Source organism: Salvelinus sp. IW2-2015, linkage group LG32 (genome assembly GCF_002910315.2).
Source record: "Salvelinus sp. IW2-2015 linkage group LG32, ASM291031v2, whole genome shotgun sequence".
NCBI lineage: Eukaryota > Metazoa > Chordata > Actinopteri > Salmoniformes > Salmonidae > Salvelinus > Salvelinus sp. IW2-2015.
This window is the reverse complement of record NC_036871.1, coordinates 31,718,875-31,733,738: the sequence shown is the minus strand read 5'-3', so window position 1 is coordinate 31,733,738 and position 14,864 is coordinate 31,718,875. Positions and strand designations below refer to the sequence as shown.

The 14,864-nt window shown below is 42.0% G+C and overlaps 1 protein-coding gene across 1 annotated transcript; it reads left to right on the top strand.

The window, feature by feature from the left end:
- Nucleotides 1-194: 194 nt before the first annotated feature.
- On the top strand, nucleotides 195-9,265 carry LOC111956676 (protein lifeguard 1). The gene is made up of 7 exons (XM_023977211.2): nucleotides 195-477; nucleotides 3,109-3,371; nucleotides 3,613-3,695; nucleotides 4,003-4,203; nucleotides 4,805-4,933; nucleotides 5,085-5,228; nucleotides 5,373-9,265. The coding sequence occupies exons 2-7, from the start codon at nucleotides 3,125-3,127 to the stop codon at nucleotides 5,520-5,522; spliced, it is 954 nt and encodes a 317-aa protein (XP_023832979.1). The 5' UTR covers nucleotides 195-477; nucleotides 3,109-3,124; the 3' UTR covers nucleotides 5,523-9,265.
- The last annotated feature ends 5,599 nt before the right edge of the window (nucleotides 9,266-14,864 follow it).

Below are 14,864 nucleotides of genomic sequence, written 5' to 3'. Positions count from 1 at the left end.
TGCATTTCCTGTTGTTAGGCCTCTTAACAATTAAAGTACATCCCCTTCTGACTACATTTGTGGAAACAAACAGTGGAGAAACTTTGTGGTTTTCCATTTCCCCAAGCTACAGATCTGAAAATGTATGTTGCTTTGTTCTGTCACACGCTGGGTTTACACAGGCAGCCCAATTCTGATATTTTTATCACGAATTGGTCTTTTGGCCAATCAGATCTGAAAAATATGTGATTGGTCAAAACAATTGGGCGGCCTGTGTAAACACAGCCTTAGTTCCTCTAATCACCATCACTGTCAGTGACCGTTAGGTTCAGGAAATAACACAAATGGGCACAGGCTGCTAAAGGTAGATGTTCCAGAGTCTGACTGAGCCAAGCAGCAATTGACAGTCTGTGTGTAGGCTAGATCAACACTCCACTATACAGGAAGGACAGTACGGTCATTGAAGTTCAGCACAAGTGAAACCCAGGTGTAAAGGAGGTAAGTAATCTCCTGTTTTTTCTACCAAATTTAATTGGAACCAAATATGATGGGATTAGTTAAAAGACCAATTACTGGAGGGAAAAAAGTCAGAATTGGGCTGCCTTTGTAAACACAGCCAATTCATTGACTGAACCAGGTGACAGAATTTTGGGGATGTCAAAGAACTCAGGCTGTTGTGGATGACATATAGTATGTGCCAGGTTGGACAAAATGTTTTAATAAGATACAGTACCAGTCAAAAGTTTGGACACAGCTACTCATTCCAGGGTTTTTATTTTTACTATTTTCTACATTTTAGAATAATAGTGAAGACATCAAAACTATGAAATACGCATATGAAATCATGTTGAAACCAAAAAAAAGTTAAACAAATCAAAATATATTTTATATTTGAGATGCTTCAAAGTAGCAACCCTTGGCCTTGACAGCTTTGCACACTCTTGGCATTCTCTCAACCAGGTTCATGAGGTAGTCACCTGGAATGCATTTCAATTAACAGGTGTGCCTTGTTAATTTGTGGAATTTCTTTCCTTAATGCGTTTGAGCCAATCAGTGTTGTGACAAGATAGGGGTGGTATACAGAAGATAGCCCTATTTGGTAAAAAACCAAGACCATATTATGGCAAGAACAGCTCAAATAAGCAAAAATAAATGAAAGTCCATCATTACTTTAAGACATTACGGTCAGTCAATGCGGAAAATTTCAAGAACTTTGAAAGTTTCTTCAAGTGCAGTCGCAAAAACCAAGCTCTATGATGAAACTGGCTTTTATGAGGACCGCCACAGGAAAGGAAGGCCCAGAGTAACCTCTTCTGCAGAGTGAACTGGTAAGTTCATTACCAGTCTCAGAAATCGGGAATTAACCGCACCTCAGATTGCACCTCACAGAGTTCAAGTAACAAACACATCTCAACATCAACATTTCAGAGGAGACTGTGAATCAGGCCTTCATGGTTGAATTGCTGAAGAAACCACTACTAAAGGATACCAATAATAAGAAGAGACTTGCTTGGGCCAAGACACATGAGCAATGGACATTAGACTGGTGGAAATCTGTCCTTTGGTCTGATGAGTCCAAATGTGAGATTTTTGGTTCCAACCGCCATGTCTTTGTCAGACGCAGAGTAGGTAAACGGATGATCTCCGCATGTGTGGTTCTGTCACGGCCGTTTAAAGGAGTGGACCAAGGCGCAGCGTTTTGTGCGTACATACTTGTTTATTTAACGATGTCGCCAACTAAACACGTGACGCCAACGTAGTGCTCACAGGCAACTAAACATGGACAACTACCCACAAAACCAACATGGAAAATGGCAACCTAAATAGGCTCCCCAATCAGAGACAACGATAAACAGCTGTTTCTGATTGGCAACCCATTCAGGCCACCATAAACCTACATACCCCTAGACAATACAAAATCCCCATAGATAACCAAAAAAGCCTAGACAAGACAAAAACCCCTAGACAATACAAAAACTAAACAAACCACCCTTGTCACACCCTGACCTAAACAAATAATAAAGAAAGCAAATATAACTAAAGTCAGGGCGTGACAGGTTCCCACCGTGAAGCATGGAGGAGATGGTGTGGGGGTGCTTTGCTGGTGACACTATCAGTGATTTATTTAGAATTCAASGTACACTTAAACAGCATGGCTATCACAGCATTCTGCAGTGATACGCCATCCCATCTGGTTTGCGTTTAGTGGGACTATCATTTGTTTTTGGAGAGTGATGGAGTGCTGCATCAGATGACCTGGCCTCCATAAACTCCTGACCGCAACCAAATTGAGATGAGTTGGACCGCAGAGCGAAGGAAAAGCAGCCAACAAGTGCTCAGCGTATGTGGGAACTCCTTCAAGACTGCTGGAAAAGCATTCCTCATGAAGCTGGATGAGAGAATGCCAAGAGTGTGCAAAGCTGTCATCAAGGCAAAGGGTGGCTACTTTGAAGAGTCAAAAATATATTTTGATTTGTTTAACACTTTTTTGGGTTACTACATGATTCCATATGTGTTATTTCATAGTTTTGATGTCTTCACTATTATTCTACAATGTAGAAAATAGTAAAAATTAAGAAAAACCTTTCAATGAGTAGGTGTGTCCAAACTTTGACTGGTACTGTATATCTGATGATGAATTGGACAACACAAACATTTGATCTAATTTTGTATAACTGATACAGTAAAAGTGATTGCTTTTTGGGCTTAGCTTTCCAGTTGTCATTTTGATGTGTTCACCGCTGAACTCTGTCACAGTGGTTTGACCTTCTTCTTATTACTGCTACTAAGAACTGCATTCCCACACATAGACAAAACCACATGTGTCAGTGAGTACACTAATACAAAAAATAATCTGGTAAGTGTGTTGAATTGGTCATAAATGCAAGGATGTTATTGTTGCATGATTGTTCCGATACATGGCTGTTATATTTCTTCTACTATATATGGTTTACTCAACCCAGGTTTCTCCTTATGTGGGAACCCCCCCAATGATGCAATATGCCTGCAACACATTTTTACTTTCAAAATTAAGTTTTGCACGTCTATTTTCTTACTGACCTTTTGATATCAACGTCCTCTGTACTCTCCTTTCAACATCAGTCTCTTCTAACCACTCCTCCTTTTCAGACTACACTCTGCCAGAATGACAGATGCTCAGAACTACTCCATGCCCACAGAGTCTCAGGATGCCCTGAACTCTAACCTGCCACACCCTTACCCCCATGGGGAAACTCAAGTGGACCACATGCCACCATACATACCACCCCCCTACTCTGCAGCTCCAGCCATGTATCCTCCATCCCCCAACCCCCCAGTCCTGTACCCACCACAGGCAAGGGTAGACATGGGAACTCTCCCCCCTGGAGAGTGTAACCCTTTGGGAGAGCCAGGTATGTATCTGTCCTGCTATAGCAAGGAAAGAGGGAATCGGTCATGCGGATGGATTATTCATGTCTTTCCTCATATTACTGCCAATTACTATAACTTWGAAAATTTCTGATTGAATAATTAATGTCCGCTAAAGTCACTTGTGTTACATAACCACTGAAAAGTCTGCAAAGTCTGGTCACTACAGTATTCCAGTGTTGTGTCCAATAATAACATGGGACTGTTGTTCTGTCACTCACAAAGGATCTTCTTCACCAGAGGCAGACGCCGCCTTATTGGTGTCATCTTTTGATGACAAGACCATAAGGAAGGCGTTTATCAGAAAGGTCTGTACTGATGTGTCTCAGAGATTTGGGGCTTTATTCAATCTGTATCGCCGAAGTTTAGCGCTATAGCATACTTGAAATGTAAAGGTAATTTCCAATTTAGTCGACATATGCAGTGTTTAACACGAATGCAGTCTGCTACCGTGGGAACATTGTCTTTAAATGTAAATCGGGCTACAATGGGGAACTTCAGCACTACGGATTGAATAGAGCCCTTAGTCTTTGACCCCCAATTTTCATGGTGACCTCCCCAGTATACCTGGCAAGCAAAGTGGCTAATGGTAACCCTGTCTTTCTACCTGTGCAGGTGTTCAGTGTCGTGACCCTGCAGTTGCTGGTGACCTTCAGCATCGTGTGTGTGTTCACCTTCTCCAGTGTGGTGAGGGCGGCGGTGCAGAGCAACATCTGGATCTACCTCAGCTCATACATCCTGTTTGCTGTGGTTGCCATCTCCCTTAGCTACTCCAATTCCTTCAGCAGAAGCCATCCCTGGAACCTGGTGGGACTAGTAGGTCACACCACATCAACACAGCAAACACACACACACACACACACACACCACACACACACACACACACACACACACACACACACACACACACACACACACACACACACACACACACACACACACACACACACACACACACACACACACACACACACACACACACACACACACACACACACACACACACACCACACACACACACCACACACCCTTTCACAGCTAGGTAGAGCAGCGACTGACATACTGGCTAATGCAGTCAATGAGTTAATACTGAAGTGTGGGTTAGATTGAATTGAGCTCAAGGTTCATCTGTTGACTAATATACTGTATATAAACTACGCAATTGTTCTTTAGATGTTCACAAACATTATTGAAAAAGTGAACTTACCTGTGATGGTTATAAATGCTTCTTCCTGTATTCACAGTTCCCTGTTAGTTAATGCCAAGCCATTCTCCTAGAACCTAGTTGCATGACTAATGAGAACAACTGTCTTTGATCTTGCCTTAATTCCATCACCACTTAAACACATAGACAATGATACAGTGTGATTTGTGGTTGGGTGAGTGTTATTCTAACTGTGTAACGTACTACCTTTAGTCAGTGGTCACTCTCACCCTATCCTACTTGGTCGGCACTGTGGCCTCATTTCATGACACCACTGCTGTAGTCATCGCCATGGGAGCAACAGTGGCAATCTCCTTCACCATCATCATCTTCTCAGCCCAGGTCAGACTCATTCTTTTCAAATAACAAAAAACATGATATTATGCTTAATTGGACCACTACTGTAGTACCTACCACGTGTGTTTAATGTGGTCAGGCTGATCAGTGACCAAGCCTATCTAGCCTTACTCACTCTCCTTTCTTTGGTCTGCAGACTCGAGTGGACTTCACAATTTGTAATGGCATCCTGCTGGTGCTGGCAGTGGACCTTCTCATGTTCAGTTTCTTCTGCTGTTTCTTCTACTCCAATGTGCTGCAGATAGTCTACGGATCTCTGGGAGCCCTGCTCTTCTCACTGGTACAGAACTCACTCAATGTTACTTCTCCTTTTAGGCCATTTCTGTTTATCCAGCCTTATAGCCCGAATGAATACCTCCATCCATTGCACCCTAAACCCTTTATTTCCTCCATCACCTCTTCCCTTTCTGTGTCTCTCCCTCAGTTCTTGGCGATTGACTGTCAGTTGGTGATGGGCAGGCAGAAGTACGCTCTAGATCCAGAAGAGTATGTGTTTGCTGCCCTGATCCTGTACCTGGACATCATTAACATCTTCCTCTATCTGCTCATCATAATGGGAGGCTCCAGCAAATAGTCAACACCTGGCAGAAACCTACAATGACACACATATGTAGCTATAGTCCGTAGCACTCCAAACTAGAGCTGGGCAAAAATCCATATTGTGATAAATTGCATGAAATGATGCGATAACGATAAATAGAACGATACATTTATAACAATGTGCACCAGCCTTTTTTTGTATCCTTTAAAACTACTACTACTAGTTTGATGGTTGTAGCCATCAATCGTCCCATTAACAATCATCCATATTATCAAACTTATTTAATTTCAAACATCACATTTCTTGAGCCTTTGGGCCCAGGCTTGTAGGGGGCCCTTGAGCCACAAAAAAAAGGAAATACATACAGTATATATAGGTAAAATATATATATTTTTTACTGCAACCATCAACCACAGGAGGACTCAGGAGCCCGCTCTCAATGAATATAGACATCCTTCTGCCACTCTGCTAATCATCAGATGGGGGAAGAGAGGAGGTAGGGGGCCCACATGTGTATAACACTTTAGTTGCCCCGCTACTCATTTTGCTGCGGGGCGGAGAGTCATTTTTGCCGTTTTAAAGCTAATTACCTGCAATTCTACACATTTTGCCATGACTTATGCCATGTTAATGATATCTCAGTGAGAGTGAATAACAAAATCAAAGGAGGCCCCCAGGAGGTCAGGGCCCCTGGGCATGTGCCCTGCATGCACAGTCAGTATTCAGCCATGATTATTACAAGTTTAGATAGTCTAGCCAGCTAACCTGTCTAAAAAGTGTTAGCTGACATGGCTTATTGAATGACTGTCAGTAAACAGGTTTCCATCCAATATTTTTATGCGAGTAAAATACATGTCGGATAAAACATTTTATGACAGGCCTGATGGAAACAGCAAATTTGTTGGTAAACTTTCCAAATATTGACAAAACTAAATACGCTAGACAAGGTGGGATCTTTTTGTGTCGGTAAAATTAATAATGCGCGAAATGGCAGTGGAAACTCTTTTAAGCACAAATATTGATATAATAACCATCATATCGATGTATACTTGAAGTCATGCGATGACATGTTGTGTTATTCTCCCACTACGACTTGGGAAAGCATGCAGTTTATTAGGCTACAGGTGAAATAAGTTATGATGAACTTTACAGGGTGGTGAAAGTTCAAGGTGGTGAGCTTTATGCTCCTTTCCAATAAATACAATGGTTCTTATTCTGGTGACATGATGACCGATGCTTAGCTGCCATTTGACAAATAAAATAATTTTGCTCTTTAGTACATATTAATAACATCATGTAGGCTACATACGCATTGTATATACAGTGCATTCGGAAAGTATTCAGACCCCTTCGCTTTTTCAACATTGTTAAGTTACAGCCTTATTCTAAAATGTATATATTTAATGTTTTCCCTCATCAATCTACACACAATACCCCATAATGACAAAGAGAAAACAGTATTTTGTTTGTGCAAATTTATAAAAAACAGATACCTTATTTATGTAAGTATTCAGACCCTTTGGTATGAGACTTGAAATTGAGTTTAGGTGCATCCTGTTTCCATTGATCATCCTTGAGATGTTTATACAACTTGGGAGTCCACCTGTGGTAAATTCAATTGATTGGACATGATTTGGAAAGGCACACACCTCTCCATATAAGGTCCCACAGTTGAAAGTGCATGTCCGTGCAAAAACCAAGCCATGAGGTGGAAGGAATTGTTGGTAGAGCTCCGAGACAGGATTGTGTCGAGGCACAGATCTGGGGAAGAGTACCAAAACGTGTCTGCAGCATTGAAGGTCCCCAAGAACACAGTGGCCTCCATCATTCTTAAATGGAAGAAGTTTGGAACCAAACTGAGCAATTGGGGGAGAAGGGCCTTGGTCAGGGAGGTGACCAAGAACCTGATGGTCACTCTGACAGAGCTTTAGAGTTCCTCTGTGGAGATGGGAGAACCTTCCAGAAGGACAGCCATCTGTGCAGCACTCCACCAATCAGGCCTTTATGGTAGAGTGGCCAGACGGAAGCCACTCCTCAGTAAAAGGCACGACAGCCCGCTTGGAGTTTTCCTAAAGGCACCTAAAGATTCTCTGGTCTGATGAAACCAAGATTGAACTCTTTGGCCTGAATGCCAAGCTTCACGTCTGGAGGAAACCTGAAACCATCCCTGCAATGAAGCCTGGTGGTGGCAGCATCATGCTTTGGGGATGCTTTTCAGTGGTAGGGACTGGGAGACTAGTCACGATCGAATGAAAGATGAACGGAGCAAAGTACAGAGATATCCTTGATGAAAACCTGCTCCAGAACACACAGGACCTCAGACTGGGGCGACGGTTCACCTTCCAACAGGACAACGACACTAAGCACACAGCCAAGACAACGCAGGAGTGGCTTCGGGACAAGTCTCTGAATGTCCTTGAGTGGCCCAGCCAGAACCCCGGACTTGAACCCGATCAAACATCTCTGGAGAGACCTGAAAATAGCTGTGCAGCGACGCTTCCTACCCAACCAGACAGAGCTTGAGAGGATCTGCAGAAAAGAATGTGAGTCACTCCCCAAATATAGGTGTGCCAAGCTTGTAGCGTCATACCCAGGAAGACTTGAGGCTATAATCACTGTCAAAGGCTCTTCAACAAAGTACTGAGTAAAGGGTATGAATACTTATGTAAATGTGGTATCAGTTTCTAAAAACCTATTTTTGCTTTGTCATTATGGGGTATTGTGTGTAGATTGAGATTTGTATTTAATTTAATTAATTTTAAAATAAGGCTGTAACATAACAAAATGTGGAAAAAATCAAGGGGTCTGAATACTTTATAAAGGCAGTGTATACCTTGTATAAACAGTGCATCATACAACATCCCTACACCACCACATATCCACAACACAAAATGTTCAATACCACCATACAACAATATCACAATGTGTGCATATGCATGTGTCTGTACCTTTGTGTYTGTCTCTTCACAGTCCCCGTTGTTCCATAAGGTGTATTTTTACCTGCTTTTTAAATCTGATTATATTGCTTGCATCAGTTACCTGATGTGGAGTAGAGTTCCATGTAGTCATGGCTCTATGTAGTACTGTGCGCCTCCCATAGTCTGTTCTGGACTTGGGGACTGTGAAGAGACCTCTGGTGGCATGTCTTGTGGGGTATGCATGGGTGTCCGAGCTGTGTGCTAGTATTTTAAACAGACAGCTCGGTACATTCAGCTTATCAACACCTCTTACCAAAACAAGTAATGATGAAGTCAATCTCCACTTTTAGCCATGAGAGATTGACATGCATGTCATTAATGTTAGCTCTCCGTGTACTTTTAAGGGCTAGCCGTGCTGCCCTGTTCTGAGACAACTGCAATTTTCCCAAGTCCCTCTTTGTGGCACCTGACCACACGAGTGAACAGTCGTCCAGGTGCGACAAAACCAGGGCCTGTAGGACCTGCCTTGTTGATAGTGTTGTTAAGAAGGCAGAGCAGCACTTTATTATGAACGGACTTCTCCCCATCTTAGCTACTGTTGTATCAAAATGTTTTGACCATGATAGTTTACAATCCAGGATTACTCCAATGTTATTAGCCTACCTCCTCTTTCTCTCTCTATTGTTGCTTCATTCCTTCCGTGCTTTCAACAGTTCAATTAAATCTGTTTCGTTGTCCTTATTTTTATCATTCTAATGACATCCTTGAATAACATAGGACTAGAATTAGATGCAGAAGGCTTTCACTTCTCCTTACGAAGATTGAATGTTTATGGGTCTGAATAAATAACTGCTATAGACTACCACCATTGCGTGTTCGCGCTTCTTTCAAACTACCCATGAGTTCTATTGGCTGCTGTATTTAACATTCAGCAAAAAATAACTTGGGTCCAGCAAGCTATTCTAGTCTAGATTTTTCTGCGTGGGACTCTAAGAGCTAAGTAGAATTTTTTAAGGAGGCCAGCGGAACACAGGTGCTTGTGTATTGAGAAAGAGACAGAGGCTATAAGTTYGAAGCTTATTATGCATAACCCATCATTAATTAGCTAAATAAAAGGCTATAATTGCATTGAATGTATTGCCTGAAAGAGGTAGGCTAGGACATCTATATATAGGACTATATATAAATCTAGAACAGGATTATCATATTTGGATGCAATTTGAATGGAGTTGATCGAGAGAGAGCGAGAAAGACTGTGAGAGTGCTCACTCGTGCACTGATTTAAAGCAATGATATTCGAGTGATAGGCTGTTTTAAAACTCTGCAGCTGCAATAAAATAAACTCTTTACAATTAAAAAACAAGGTGACCCCCAAAAGCCAGATGGAGATGGATAAATTAGACACGCATTCGGTCTTTATATTACTGTATCATAGGCTATGCTCCAGCAAATGTAGGCCTACCTGTCACAAGAACAAAAGTTACCATGATGAGATGATACTGTAGGTCTACATGCATTGTGAACTGCGCTCCATACTGAGATGGGCTGTCTGTCCCCACCCTGAGCGTTGATTCATCATGCAGAGGATGTAGAGCAGTGGTGGGCCGTCAGGGCCAGCAAGGCCTTCTCTGCTGGCCTAAACATCATCAGAATATAATTTTTTTTTTTTAAATATATTTTCCCACAAATATGTATTAAATTATTCCCCAGAGTAAGAGTTATACTCTTCATTTCATAGCTTTCCTCTTGGTTGCACTGCTTCCAGCCCCAGGTTGAGATTTGGAGGGCTGGTCTTTATGTTAGATCTTTTATCCAATCATATGGGGCGGCAGGGTAGCCTAGTGGTTAGAGCATTGGACTAGTAACCGAAAGGTTGCAAGTTCAAATCCCCGAGCTGACAAGGTACAAATCTGTCGTTCTGCCCCTGAACAGGCAGTTAACCCACTGTTCCTAGGCCGTCATTGAAAATAAGAATTTGTTCTTAACTGACTTGCCTAGTTAAATAAAGGTAAAATAAATAAAAATATTCAGCCATCATGTGTTGCCAGGGGTCTAAAATCTGCCCTCAGGCCTTCAGAATCAACAGTGCGGGCGCTTGTAGCTTAAAGTGAATGGAAATGAAAATTTAGTGTCAACCAATCAGCTTTAGAGTTGGCTATTGTACGCCTGCTGGCTGGCTCCAGTGTTACACAGGAGCCAGCTAGCAGGCGTAGTGCGTGCACGTCTTTTGATTGGATTACCAATATTGAGAGGCAGGTCCTATGGGCAGGTCTATGCAGAACCTCAGYACTAGGAAACTGAATTTGATAAACGAATTAATTCGCGTACTACTAAGCTGTTTTTTCAACCCACAATGGCGGAAGGAGGAGAAGATATCGATTTGGTCGGGGATATAATTATAACGCCATTCTCAAGACAAACTTTTCAAGAAAAGTTAGACATTGTAAGGAGAGGTCGCCCGACGCCGACGCTACAAAGCCTGTCACAGGCGGGAAAGGGGTTCGTTCGCCACTTTCAAAGTTCCAACTACGAGCGCTATCAATGGCTCACAGGCTCCGAGAAGCACTGCAAACTACTGCTGGGAATGCCTATTATTTGCAAGTGATCGATTTGGTGTTTGGAGCTACACTGGCTTTGCAAACTTGAGTTGTCTAACCAAGGCAGCAACAAGACACCAAAGTACGGCTGGGCACTTACAAGCAATGGTGCTTTTGAAAACTTTTAGGGACACCCGAGTAAATCTACAGCTCAACGAACAAGCGCGCAGGGCAACGGAGCTGCACAATGAAAAGGTGAAGAAAAATAAATATTGTAAAGACTCATTGATTGTGTCATGTTTTTGGGTAAACACTGTTTACCCKAAAATTTCAATTTTTGTCAATTTCAAGGTGACGCAACGCCTGGTTATACTGCGTTTCTGTCTAAATGTATAGTGTCTAGAGCCATGGCATCATAATGATGGTAATAAGAGGTGGATTAATTCGAGTGGGACTGTGTAGGACCTCACTGAAGGCCCAGGCCCCAGGCCCACGGCACACCACTGATGTAGAGAAACCATATTTAGACATCACATATAATTTACCAGTTCCATTTCACGCCATGCTGTTCATATAAATCATTTATTATAATTTACCGGTTTCTCGCAGTTATTTATCCCGGGAAAAGGGAGTGGTTTTGTGCGGTAAATCACGGTAACCGGGTTCCCGCCATTCAAACCTATCGCCAATCAGTAAATGAAACGTCTGAGTTCCATTGTCTCCTTTACCGCAGTGCTTTCAGAAAGTATTCATACCCCTTGACCTATTTCACATTTTGTTGTGTTGCAGACTGAATTCAAAATGGATTACATCATTTTTCCCCTCAGGAATTTACTATGCTATAATGACAAAGTGAAAACATGTTAAACATTTTTGCAAATTTATTGAAAATGAAATACAGAAATATCACATTTAGATAAAAAAAATGTTTACCTTTATTTAACTAGGCAAGTTTAAGAACAAATTCTTATTTACAATGACGGCCTACACCGGCCAAACGCGAACGATGCTGGGTCAATTGTGGGACTCCCAATCACGGCCGGTTGTGATACAGCCTGGATTCAAACCAGGGTGTCTGTAGTAATGCCTCAAGATGCAGTGCCTTAGACCGCTGCGCCACTCGGGAGCCCAAATAATTATTCACACCCAAGTCAATACTTTTTAGAAGTCTTTCTGGGTAAGTCTCTCAGAGCTTTTCATACCTGGATTGTGGAACATTTGCCGATTATTATTTTCAAAATTCTTCAAGGTCTTTCAAATTGGTTGTTGATCATTGCTATGTTCAATCCCACACTGGGTGTGCCAAAAAGTAATAGTTCACTATAAAAACAAAATGTCTACAACACCAACCTCTCTCAAACATTGTGGTGGTGTCGGGGGACATACAGGGGATATCCAAWWTTTTTTTTTTCAACCTCTCCAAAGTGCCTGAACATTTAGCCTTTCCAATTTATTGGTCCCACATGTAAATTAACTTTTTACAAAAACAATATAAAAGCAACAGATATACATAATATACATAACAAATATATAAAAATGTCTTATCAAACACAAACTTGGTTACACACGTGTCCTTCGCAAAAATAGAAATAAACTGAACTATTTACAAATGGCATTCGTGTTCGTTTTACACCCCAGGTGTAGATGATTATATTTCACTTTCACCGTAGCTTGTGCATGTCGTGATAGTCTTTGAAGCAGTCCCTGTCTGCTAGGAAACAAAAAGCAAACTGGCATTTCGGACAGAAGATCTGGCATTTCATCCTTTTTCCCCCGTGTTATGTGCAATGCTTGCAGTTCTTCCMTTTGGCATGTGTGTTGGATAGTGGCGCTCACCTTGAGTGGGGGGGTCTTGTGATGGTTGTGAGGTTGCTTTGGGCCCCCAATTCAGCCATTTCCAACACCAGCCACTCTAGGAAGGCCAACTGGGAAGGGTTTGACCTTTTGCTTTGGCCATCTGCTTGTGGAGAATGAAAGCATTTACTGTAGCAATGTCCACACAGTTGAAGTCGGAAGTTTACCTACACCTTAGCCAAATACATTTAAACTCTGTTTTTCACAATCCCTGACATTTAATCCTAGTAAAGATTCCCTGTTTTAGGTCAGTTAGGATCACCACTTTATTTTAAGAATGTGAAATGTCAGAATAATAGAATAATAGTATTTCAGCTTTTATTTTTTTCATCACATTCCCAGTGGGTCAGAAGTTTACATACACTCAATTAGTATTCGGTAGCATTGCCTTTAAATTGTTTAACTTGGGTCAAATGTTATGGGTAGCCTTCCACAAGCTTCCCACAATAAGTTGGGTGAATTTTGGCCCATTCCTCCTGACAGAGCTGGTGTAACTAGGTCGGGTTTGTAGGCCTCCTTGCTCGCACACACCTTTTCAGTTCTGCCAACAAAATGTCTATAGGATTGAGGGCAGGGCTTTGTGATGGCCACTCCAATACCTTGACTTTGCTGTTCATAAGCCATTTTGCCACAACTTTGGAAGTATACTTGGGGTCATTGTCCATTTGGAAGACCCATTTGTGACCATGCTTTAACTTCCTGACTGATGTCTTGAGATGTTGCTTCAATATATCCACATAATTTTCTTTCCTCATGATGCCATCTATTTTGTGAAGTGCACCAGTCCCTCCTGCAGCAAAGCACTCCCACAACATGATGCTGCCACCCCCGTGCTTCACGGTTGGGATGGTGTTCTTTGGCTTGCAAGCATCCCCCTTTTTCCTCCAAACATAATGATAGTCATTATGGCCAAACAGTTCTATTTTTGTTTCATCAGACCAGAGGACATTTCTCCAAAAAGTACGATCTTTGTCCCCATGTGCAGTTGCAAACCGTAGTCTGTCTTTTTTATGGTGGTTTTGGAGCAGTGGCTTCTTCCTTGCTGAGTGGCCTTTCAGGTTATGTCAATATAGGACTTGTTTTACTGTGGATATAGATACTTTTGTACTAATGTCCTCCAGCATCCTCACAAGGTCCTTTGCTGTCGTTCTGGGATTGACTTGCACTTTTCGCACCAAAGTACGTTCATATCTAGGAGACAGAACGCGTCTCCTTCCTGAGCGGTATGACAGCTGCGTGGTCCCATGGTGTTTATACTTGCGTACTATTGTTTGTACAGATGAACGTGGTACCTTCAGGCGTTTGGAAATTGCTCCCAAGGATGAACCAGACTTGTGGAGGTCTACATTTTCTTCTGAGGTCTTGGCTGATTTCTTTTGATTTTCCCATGGTGTCAAGCAAAAAGGCACTGAGTGTGAAGGTAGGCCTTGAAATACATCCACAGGTACACCAATTGACTCCAAATTATGTCAATTAGCCTATCAGAAGCTTCTAAAGCCATGACATCATTTTCTGGAATTTTCCAAGCTGTTTAATGGCACAGTCAACTTAGTGTATGTAAACTTCTGACCCACTGGAATTGTGATACAGTGAATTATAACTGAAATAATCTGTCTGTAAACAATTGTTAGAAAAATTACTTGTGTCATGCACAAAGTAGATGTCCTAACGGACTTGCCAAAACTATAMTTGAACAAGAAATGTATGGAGTGGTTGAAAAACAAGTTTTAATGACTCCAACCTAAGTGTATGTAAACTTTCGACTTCAACTGTAGGTCAACACCCCCCCATGATGGCATTGTAGTCCTTCACAGAATCGGGAATGGGGACATTCTTCCTTTTTCACCCTCCTTGAGACATGGTCGCTATTGAATTGCCTTATGCTGTGTGGTGAGCATGGTTACTTCCCTAGTGTCCTTCCGTTTCACAAAAAGCAGCTTGTTAGTCCTGATACAACATTTGGTCCCCCTCTCCGCTGTCTTTGTCATGTTGTTTACCTTGGTCCTGGGGAAACCGATTATGTTAGGACGAATGGTGCCACAAGCCCCTATTTTCTTTTCAAGCGG

Bases quoted from the DNA above. Each gene is read 5' to 3' on its own strand.
- LOC111956676 (XM_023977211.2), top strand. From the start codon at position 3,125: ATGACAGATGCTCAGAACTACTCCATGCCCACAGAGTCTCAGGATGCC. The intron at 3,372-3,612 runs GTATGTATCTGT...TCACTCACAAAG, and splicing joins TAACCCTTTGGGAGAGCCAG to GATCTTCTTCACCAGAGGCA. The intron at 3,696-4,002 runs GTCTGTACTGAT...CTACCTGTGCAG, and splicing joins GGAAGGCGTTTATCAGAAAG to GTGTTCAGTGTCGTGACCCT.